The 11,042-nt window shown below is 36.8% G+C and overlaps 1 protein-coding gene across 3 annotated transcripts; it reads left to right on the top strand.

Moving 5' to 3' along the window:
* The first annotated feature begins 2,969 nt into the window (after positions 1-2,969).
* Positions 2,970-10,741, top strand: LOC124293138. 3 transcript variants are annotated; one of them, XM_046732874.1, is made up of 4 exons: positions 2,970-3,143; positions 8,322-8,394; positions 8,578-8,728; positions 8,800-10,741. In XM_046732874.1, exons 3-4 carry the CDS (start codon positions 8,707-8,709, stop codon positions 9,876-9,878), a joined length of 1,101 nt encoding a protein of 366 aa, XP_046588830.1. In that variant the 5' UTR covers positions 2,970-3,143; positions 8,322-8,394; positions 8,578-8,706; the 3' UTR covers positions 9,879-10,741. The 3 variants fall into 3 exon arrangements, with proteins under 3 accessions (XP_046588830.1, XP_046588827.1, XP_046588828.1); XM_046732871.1 differs by having other exon boundaries at positions 8,578-10,741; XM_046732872.1 differs by lacking the exon at positions 2,970-3,143 and adding an exon at positions 7,318-7,643 and having other exon boundaries at positions 8,578-10,741.
* Positions 10,742-11,042: the final 301 nt, after the last annotated feature.

Raw genomic sequence — 11,042 nt, 5'->3', positions numbered from 1 at the left:
CTTTTTTCGTGTTGTTTGAAATAGCTTCCTATATCTGTGAATTTCTTGATGTACAAAACGTGATTGTTATAGCAGCATTCACCATGTTCGGTATGGGTTTCAGTTATACCATAAGTCCCCCTTACATTTTACAAATGACGAGTACCAATATTCGTCAAATTACTTTGGTCCTACCAATGGCGAGTCACTCGCTGAAAGTATTTATTTGAAGATTGTTACATTGATCCAACTTACCCAATTATAAGCTGGTACATTATATCTATTCCAGTCTAACCTTCTTCACCACGACATTACTTTATACTATAATACTAGTACTGTGCTCTGAGACATCTAACTAATTGAATTGGCGTGGAAGGTACAAGGAAACTGAGCGGTCTCTAACCTTTTACACGGGATCTAATCACGTCAGAATAGCAGAACTGATACTGAAACCCCGTAATGGTTCCCGAATGGTGAGATATGCGCAGGAATGGAAGGATAAGCTGAATGCAATCACCGAAATGAAAACTCTCCGAAGTCTAGGAATGATTTTTCGATTAATATTGATAAGATGGAGCTCTGGACAGCAGCAAATGTTATCGACTTATGAAGTCTAGTATTCTCGAATTATATATTTGGAAATAGTGATGTTCAGTATCTTCACAATGTTGGTTATCAATCTTTTCACACAAAAAATGTCTTTTCGCAGTAATTGTGAACAGTTTCATATCAACTTTAATCAGGATATGAACAGAATCTTCTGTAATAATTTTAATACTTGTTTTTATGAAATACTTGGACCACTTTATTTCTACTGGTGTCACGTGGTCTTTTGTAGGAGTTTTATTTTCGATTAATGTCAAGGCTATCACCATTGCTATTGTTGTGGGCTTCGAGCAGGGAGGAAGAGGTAGGGAGACGAAACTCCGTAAAACAAAGTTGGCTCAGATATTGACACAGAGTTATTTCTCTCAAAACACAAAATGGCGTTGTAAAAATGTAAATACACCAACCTAGATGTTCCGGGATCTCGATCCGTTGATCCCTGGATTCTTCTGGCACTGCCACAGGTTTGACGGATGATTGAAATGTAGGATGAGATAAATTTTTTTCGCGTTGCCAATATTTTTTGGCTGATTATAATATTTTTCAGAATAAGCTATAAAAAATATAGTAGACATAAAAAAATACAGTATTTTATGGAAGGATTAAAAAAAAAGACAAAGGTATGTTTGTCACTTATTTATTCTTGTAAGAACCATATTTGTTTGCACTTTTTGCATCTTTCAACAATCTTTTGTCTACAATGGAAGTGTCATATGCTTTATCACATTCAATTTTTAAATTAATGTAGATCAAAAGCTCATTTTTCATTAATGAGGTATTGGCTCTATTTCTCTCTTCTCGCCATTACGAATTCATAATTGAAAACATTCTTTTTGTGAATACCGGAGTAGCGGGAACAATCTTTTCCTTTTTTTATCGTCAATTCAGAGCTTCTAATATTGTCTCACAGTCATAAAATGAAATCTCGTATTCTGAATTTAATTTTTTGATTTTGCATAATTTTCAAAACAAAGTATAGATTACAGCTAAGTAAAGAGGAAAAGAGGTCTTAAATACTGATCAGGGAGGAAGAGTACCGATTTAACATCAACGACAACTCAGGCCAGTCATTTAGCCAGCGATCAACTGTCACTTAAACTCAATAATAATAATAATAATAATAATAATAATATTTTAGAGGACCGAACATCAAGTGCGCTCAGCGCAGTGAAGCCTTGTACTAAATGACTCTCTGCTAATTTCTGGCCCATTTTTTACTGGTAGGCAGGCTTAAGTTTCGTCTCCTTATCTCTTTCTTTCTGGCTTCAAGATACTGATAGGTACCACCATGTCCTGGATTGAATATCTGACGTACCAACAAGATCCTAAAAATTATCCTTGGTACCACGATGTCCCTTCAGTAAAATCTTACAGCAATATGGGGATTCTTTTTGTCGCTTTCATCTTGTTAGTCTTGATCTTGATTTATCCCAAAAACGATAAAGGTGTATCCTGAAGAAACATTTAAAGATTATACTGTGGCATGATCAGGAGTCTTCCAATTATCGAGGCCTTAGGCGAGAATCGTTAGGCTTGGCTTTTCATGATTCAAGAATATTAAATATTTTGGCACCGAGAGAATTTCGTGAATTCCCCGCATTCAATTTTAGTAAGCCAGAATCATGATTTTATGCACTTCTTACTAAATTGCTATAAAAAAGTCTGGCATGCATCGGTGCAGCTCGTACGTCATTTAGCAGCTGATCGTAACTTTGGTGAATTTATGTCGTAATATGGGGAAAAATTTTCGATGAAATTTTTTTTTTTTTGTTTTTTTAATTACAGATCACTTCTTTGCAAGGAAACGCAAGTATTGTATAATAAATTCATGTATTCATTATGCGTTGCTCATTACTTTATCCGTCTATCTGAGAATATTTCAAATATCTTCAACACAATTCTAGGCTAGCTTCGTATGTTACGGAGGTATTGATAATGAGATATGAAAATCACAACAGTTGAATGATTCGCCAAGCCATTTGTTGCTGTTTCGAAGATTTGAATTTCTATTTCTGACAAATAGAATATCACGAATCGTAGAACTTGTGGATGTTCGCATTTATTTTCTGCTTCGAGTGAGTTATCAGTGAAGGACTAAACCTGATGTAGTATTTTGGACGTTCTGATCATTTTTCACGTGGCTCTGGTTTTTCGGGTATTCCATCATCCATGCAATAGTATTTCCTTCGGCGCTTTATTTTGCTTCAACTGCACTATTTATTTACTCCAGAAACTTAGGGTTCTTAGTCTGACTGCTTTCGAGCGCATCTCACTTATCCAATGCACTGACTCGACTGGATCGATATAGGATTCTCTGAGAGAAGAAGCGGGGATGTAAACCTGCCAAAGTATTGACCACGCAGGCGCAGAAGGTATAATGTGCTGCGTTCAATGTCAGAAAAGGACTACGTATCTGTCGCAAGCTGGCAAAGTCTGATCATCAAACGAGGACCTTTTTGATTTCTCAACGTCGGGTAGGAGAGACTTCAGGAATTGACCAAGATTCATTTCATCATTGCATGTTCGTGGGGGGAAAAGGAAACTAACTAAGTAGCCAGGTCAGTTGATGTTTCTGTACCTCTTGAAATACGTGTATCATCTATGCCAGACGAATATTTCGTACTTCATCATTCGCTGGTTTACGGTTTTCAAATCATTCTCAGCATCAATGTCAACCGTGACCTTATTTGCAAGGATTTTTATTGGTAGCTTATTCCACTTGAAAGGTATTATGAAGATCTCGGAAGCTGATCTAATTCGTATTAAGCCTCCCACAGTCAACCATGGTGGGCGCCATCTTTGTTAGTGGATAGCAGAGTTTACTGGTGGTCAACGTACGAACTTCTTCCGTCAGGAGCGTATAATGTATAACATTATTTATGGGACCTATGGGGTTCCAAATGTGCGAATTTTTTTTTTTTTTACGACTTCATATGCTGAACATTAGTTCTTTGGTAGCAAAGACTCATTCAGTCGTAGTGAGGTAAAGTTTTTTGCTTCTATTTCTGTGAAACTCTCTTCTCTGTAAAACTACTTCATATCCAACAGCACGATTAGTACAAATGAACAAGTCAATAGCGAACGTGTTGATCATTCATAGTAACATTTGCTAACACATAGATATGATATTATTCAACATAATATATCGAATAATGGTCTTACATTTCCATTAATATTTTACCATAGAACAGAAGTAGAACAAACTTATGTTTGTATCCAAGTATACAGGTTAATTACTGGTCAATTTTCAACTTCCCGTTTCTGTTATCAGAGAAAATAGGAAGTTATTGTAACCACCCCGAAAATGAAAAGCTTAGTTTTCACTTCATCTCGACATTTCGAGATATAGAGAATCACCTCCGACCATTTTCGGATGGACGTCTTTGTGTGTGTACGTATGTACTTATGTATGTGTTCAATTTTTTTGTCCGATAATATCTCAAGAACGAGTTACCGGAATTTAATGATTTCGGTTAAAAATCGTTGAAATCGTTGACCACGAATCCGAATTTGTAGATCAAAATTCGAGTCTGATATTAATATTTTTTTCCTGTGAACCTGGAACGTTCAGTGTGAGAACGAGAAGTTCGAGGGCTAAAGCCGCTTGTTTTATTCCACTACATTTTTTGTAGAGATCACAGTCTTTTTCATAACTTATTAGTAGAAATAAATTTTACGATCATCGCGATATCATGGTTACAACAAATTTGCGAAAAATGTTTTTACAAATAGTTCAACAAAAATGTTATGAACATTATAGCGTGCTCCTTCAAAATGATCATCTTTAACCGACTCTGCACCTCCCAGAACGGTTCAAGTAATAAAAAAATTCTTCGAATATTGGAGATAAACAAAAACACTAAGCAATGATAATCGATCGCTAACTCCAAGTAATGATTAATGCGTGTGAATTGAGAATAACAACTGATCGTTTTTTAACTAAATTAGAAATGATTTATCACTGTTCTTATTGTAAATATTCCAAGAATTTTTCTGCCAAGGTTTAAAAGATTCCAGGAGTATCAACGTGCAAAGTTATGATTTCTTCTTCATTCTTCCGCTATAACGCTATTTTTCATCATCGGTGATTATATCATCAGTGTCTTCTGCCCAAATTCGAAACTCACAATTAATTTATGCTCACAGGCACACTACTAGTTGAACTAAAACTCTAAAATGTTGAATTAATTTTTTTCTCATTTTTTTTGTATCCATCTGGGGGTCCACAGCCAGTTCCAATTCGATAATGACGTTTTTAAGGACCACCTTAATGATTATACCAAACAATGCTACATGTTTTGCTTCTTATACTATCATGCCGATGGCCCTCTCAAAATTAAACGTGTACCCAAATGCATCAATTGACCTTCAACGTTGGTGGCCATGTAAAATAAGAAACAGTTATCTCGAAAATTGCTTTCCAGTATCTCGTATGAGTCATAATTTGGGAAAATGAGATTCAGAAAATCATGCGCATACGTGGTATGTTGAGCTATGTCTACTCATCATCAAGAATGATCACGAAGATCTGTATACTCACTAAATATCATCTTCGTGCCATTTCCATACGTGCACAGTATCATCTTTTGGATTGTAGTTTTCTCACATCACATCATTTTTTAGCTGTTACTGTATACACTCTGGACTGCCTCAAAGTGGTCGCTGTATTCACTTTGTACACTGTTGCAAGACATTGCATTTTCAACTCAGTGCTTTCTTGGAGCCTTTGCTGGATTCATTTTGTGTTTTTTGAACTTCCAAGCTGTGTTGAAGCCATCAAGCGGATAAGCTAGAGATTTCAATCATGTTCTGTCTATACCTAGCACAGCAGTCTTTTAAAGATCAAGATAGCTTATCTAGAAAATTAAAAACAATTCTTCATTACACTTCCGTGAAGTACGGCTGTTACGCGCTTACAAGTAATTGTATAGCGCATAACATTTTATTACTCATTACATATAATACATGCAAGTAAACTGTAATATGAACTTTTTTACTTTTATATGTTACTTCAATTCATATCATAATTGGGATAATTAAAAAAATCGCTTGTACTTGCAATTCCGAGCTAGTGCATTTTTGTAAATGCTGATGCTGTAATATTTTCAATAGCAATATCTCCAATAATGATATTAAAACATTTGTCACCAGCTTCTAATGAACAAATATATTTGAGGTACTGAACTTGTCTGATAATGAAGAATCCGCTTCCTACCTGCTGTATATAATCGATTCATACAGCATTAAATTTAGCTTACACTCGTATGGCTAAGTAAGTGACGTCTCACCTCATACATTTCCGTAAGTGATCAAGCCCAGCTTTTACACAATATTTTATCTTGTTGCAGATAGTGCAAAGCAATTGGTACGAATTTTTTTACACTTTCCTTTTATGGTATGATTTTTTTTTTAAACACGCATTTTCACAATATCGCCTGGCTTACAATAAATGTGCATCGATTGCTCGTATCTCCTTCATAAAATTCGTAAATAATAACAAATCGGTATGGGTGACAGAAATAATTACTGCACGATGAAGTTTAGAACATTGACATATATGTATTACGTTCCTTAGCATGGTAAATGGTTAAATGAAAGTATGCAATGAATGTGCGACAGTTCTCATTTCTCATGTCCTAATCCCACCTAAGAGTACAAGAGGCAATCAAGTATAAAGTTATTCGAAACTGATACGCATGTTATAAAAAAACTACCATGATGTGAGAAAACCACTATGACGATCTACCAAATGATATGAGAAATATAAATAATTTCACATATTTTGCTGGAGTACTTACCTGCACGAACTTACCTGAATATTGTGACATCGATTCTTCGTATCAGCCGTACATAAATTGTTTGGCACTGTCGGAGCTTGGAATGGCTCAACGCACTCAAGCTGTGTTTGCAGTGTATTACACGAGCCATGGTGAAAGGAAATAAGGTGTTTTCTTGCGCATCACTGTAGCTTCGTAGCTTCGGCCATTAAGAACAGCCTCCAGATGACGTCATTTATATTTAACTAATCATCTGGGTGCTATCACGTGACTCTGCTATTGCGCAGCTCTGTTTAGAGCACATCTTGTTTCTTTACACGGCTTACACCATGGCACGAGTTGTGCATGGGTATGCGTGTGCACTACAGATAGGCTCGTAAGATTAGACCCCGAGAGTACGGAGGTGGCCCGTTGGTGAGCGCGAAAGCGCAGCAGGAAGAGAAAGCTGCATATGGGGTCCCCTCTATCTCTATCTAATCACGCATGCGCGCTCAGCGTTTGTTTAGTAAGAAATTGAATATTAAATAGTAAAATGCTATTCATAATTTTTACGACAATTTTATACAAACATGAATAATACAGACAAGTACATACCGTATTATCATATACTGTAATGAAACGTAAAATATAAGAAACCTGCATTAAAAATAGGAATCAATCTATAAGCATGAGATTTTTAGGTTAGGACTATGAACTATAAATACAATACTTACATGTAAAAGTGCGTTTGCAAAATGGACTTGGGCGTGCTTAACATATAAGGCATTTTTTTGGCATTTTGATTGGTACTCCATCAATTCAAAATCACATTAAACAACATTTGGTAGCAACATGGACATAAAACTCAACGGCGGAGCAAATACGTGCCTCGCGCATGCGCGTCTATCAGAAGTAGGGGGGGGGGGGGGGGGGGTGGGCTATATGTAACTTTCGTCTTCTCTCTCGCTGCTGACTTCTCAGCTCTGTCGCGCGGTCTGTTGTTATATGTCTGTGATATGCACGGACGTGGCCCACAGAAATTTGCACTCAACTGTGATTCGGTCTCGCCAGTTCAGACAGCGCCAAGCCGAAAGGTTTATGGTGGCGCCATCTTATATCAATGAATTTTCGCGGTAGAAAATCTCAGTATATGGAGCCTAACCAACAACGGAGTTGCAATTAACCTATTCGTGGTGCTGTTTTGTTGTGGATGAAATAGATTTCAGTGGTACTTAAGTGCCGTGAATCGTTAATCAACCGAAATGCTATCGCAGTCGGATTAGCGGCAGCCATGTTGACATTGTGAGTGTGTGAATACGTATGTGGGTTTTTTATAATAATTTTTTTCAGTACTTTTCACGTAACTGTGAACTGATGCTCCTACTTCACCCACGGTACTTTTGAATGAGGAATCATTTCGTCACAAAACATTCGAAAAGTATTCTCCCGTCTTCGAGAATTCATCCTGCGAAAATTATTTGTACACGTGCACATGTGCTACAATAATAAAAATAAAAGACATGCCTAAGATTGACTCTTAAATCACCATGAAGCCATCAAGCAACGCTGACTCGGTGCGACGTTTTGTTCAATCCATCGCAGATCTCTTGACCTTTACGATACCGAACACAGAACTCGAGCAATGATTCTAGAAGTTGATGTGACGACGTGAATTAGTGTCATGAAATTTTCGTTTCATTCGATTTTTCATATTGTAATATTTTCAATTATGAGCATGAAAAACAAACTTAAAATAATGTGAAACTTTACATTTTGATGAATATAAATTCTGTTACACACAAATTCAACACAAAAAAATGAGAAAAATCCTGAAGGTCTGGGAGTAAAGGGGGCAAAAAGAATGGACTACGTGTCCCAATGACAAGTTCTGGATCATGAAATTTTCATCCCACAAAATTCATCTTGCAAGTTTTCGAACGATATATTCGTACAGTAATATTGAAAATATTTATTTTTCAGACATTCACGTATAAAATGGAATCGAACGGCTTTGTCTTGCTGTCACAGTGGAGGCAGTGTCTGGTAGCTTGTGGTGGGTTTCCAGCAATACGTAAATTGGACATACAACAATTACACTCCGGGATCTGATCAGTTCGCGCAAATTTCGCATCATCATAAAGTCACTCGAATTTCTTAGGATTAAACGAGAATCAAGTAATTGATATCCATTTAATTTTTGAGTACCAAGTACAGGTCAACTCTTTCCTTGTTGCAGCATCAACTTTGACATTGAGTTCACCAATCGGCCTTTTTTTCTGCGACAAAGACTTGACGATGTATCATGGTATCAGCCCCAAGTTAGAAATCGGCCTGATAATAATTGGTGTGATTCTCGGAGGAGTCTATGCCGATGCTAAAGGACGCAGGTGATCTATGATGATGTCATCATTATTCGTGTTATTTCAAATTGCCTGCTATATCTGTGTATACTTCAAAGCAAGAGACGTGACTGCGATAGTGATCATAATTAAAATTGGCCTGGGCTTTACAAGCGTTGTCGTACTTACTTGGATCTCGGAAATCACCACCACCAATATACGGCAAATGGCAATGGTGCTTCCATTGTCAATTTACTCCGTCGCAATATTCAGTTGGACCTTAACACTTGAACAATCGCGACCAAAGTTTCAGACGTTTAATTTTCTATCCGGTGCTTGTGTTTTGATCCTGTTCGCATGTCACACGTGGGTAGTATTAAACTGTCCTGAGACACCCTATTACTTGAACTGGATGGAACGGTATGAGGAAACAGAACAGTCACTGTCATTTTACACAGGATGCAAGCACGTCAGAATAGCAGAAGATATTCCGCAACCATTAAACGATCTACGAGCGCATAGGTATGGCAAACAATGGCGAGGAAAACTGGAAGAAATTGTTAAAATGGAAAATTGTCGAAGTCTGGGAATTATTTTTCTTCTCATAGTAGTCAAATGGGCCACGAAGCAGTCCTACAGTGAGTTACTCCTTGCGGAAGTGGCTAAGAAGATTCCGGTTTCCTTGACCGTCGCTTTACTCTTGCCGTTAGCGGGGTTCAGTATCCTCATGATGCTATCGATCAATCTATTCACAAGGAAAAATTCTTTGTTGGTAGTAACTATAGTAAGCTTGATAGCATCTGTAATTAGCATATTCGTGGATGAGACTTCTCCGGTACTTGTGATACTGATTTTCGTAAAATACTCAATTCACTATATTTTTGTCGGTGTCGCTTTGGCCTACGCAGGAGTATCATTTTCGACTAACATCAAGGCTCTCGCCATTGCTTTAATTATGATCTTTGAGGCGCTGGCAAGGAACACATTCTTCTGGATCGGGTCTCTGATAGAGAGAGAGAACTTATGGATCTATTCTGAAGCAATTACACTTAAAACTTGCATTGACATTGGGACACTTGTTGCTGCTGGTGTTTTAATCGTGATCTTCATTCCAAAGACCATTAGGGTGCAGTCTGATGATATGTCGAAAGATTACGCGGTTGCCTCGACGGCAGATTTGGAGTTGTCGAGACAGTAAAGAAAATCTCACCTTGGTTCCCTTGATGTCAAAATATTTTCAAATTTGTTTCACTGAGAGGACTTTCATGCCTGATTGTTGGATTTCGATGTGCCACCATAGTGTGCTTTTATTGTGAAAAGTTAGCGTGATGACTTGTAGATAGGTTAACTAGCTGGGAATTATTAGTTCAGTCTTTTTTCGAGACGTCTGAAAAGTCGTACTATTCAACGGGAAGACATATTGAAAAATGTCCATGACATCTTTCCTCTAACTTTATATGTAACGTATGAAAAGAATTGGCAAATTAATTTTGATTCGACATCCTTCAACTTTAATGTATTCATCGCGGTTAATAAATTCTTCTTCGATCTGAAATGGTCTTCCAGGACACGTTTCACTACGCTGTATTTATTTTCACAGTCATATGTAGATAAAATAAGTAAGGTGTCATTACTCACGTTGATCATTCTTACTGAACCAATTACTTTATAAATATTCAAACCTCATTGACAAAAATTCTTCCAACAATTTTTGCCACTGCTCAAATTGTGTATTACTAGTTAAGAGAACATTGAATTTAAGTTAAATAATAATAGCATTGGATAACGCAACATAAAAATTATTCTTTCTAATTGTAATCTATTTGTATCGAATATTGAACCAGTTTGGGGAATAAAAATATTTTCAGCAGCCTAATACTGAGAATAATCTGATAGTCAGTTATTGTACCTACCGTCTTGGCAAGATTATACTTTCACTGTAAAATTCGTAAATGAAATTAACATTTTGAAAAAATTATTTTCACAAGAAAGGGGCAGTTAATACCACACAATAGTATGTTCCTTGTTGTTATTTTGCCATAAATAATGTTGTCACTCTCATTTTGTTTTATTGATTATCCTTGAACGCAAATTTTCGATTGCCCACCACTACGGATTGGCTTTAACGATCAGTCCGAAATTTAGTAAGTATTATACTCGGAAAGTTCGTTGAAATGAACCATCACTCGACCCCTCTTGTTACTCAGATTTTCACCTTGCTTCCTTCATTCACCCCTCTCGGTGTGTATACGCTTTGAAACATTGGCCAATCTTTCAAATTGTAGATCGTTTCAGTTCCATAAATTTCTTCCGAATTCCATTTCAGTATTTAAATCCAGTCAAAAGTTATTAAGCAGTCCCG

This window comes from Neodiprion lecontei, chromosome 2 (assembly GCF_021901455.1).
Source record: "Neodiprion lecontei isolate iyNeoLeco1 chromosome 2, iyNeoLeco1.1, whole genome shotgun sequence".
Classification (NCBI taxonomy): Eukaryota; Metazoa; Arthropoda; class Insecta; order Hymenoptera; family Diprionidae; genus Neodiprion; species Neodiprion lecontei.
Note: the sequence above shows the minus strand (reverse complement) of the source record. Positions and strands in the feature narration are given on the sequence as shown.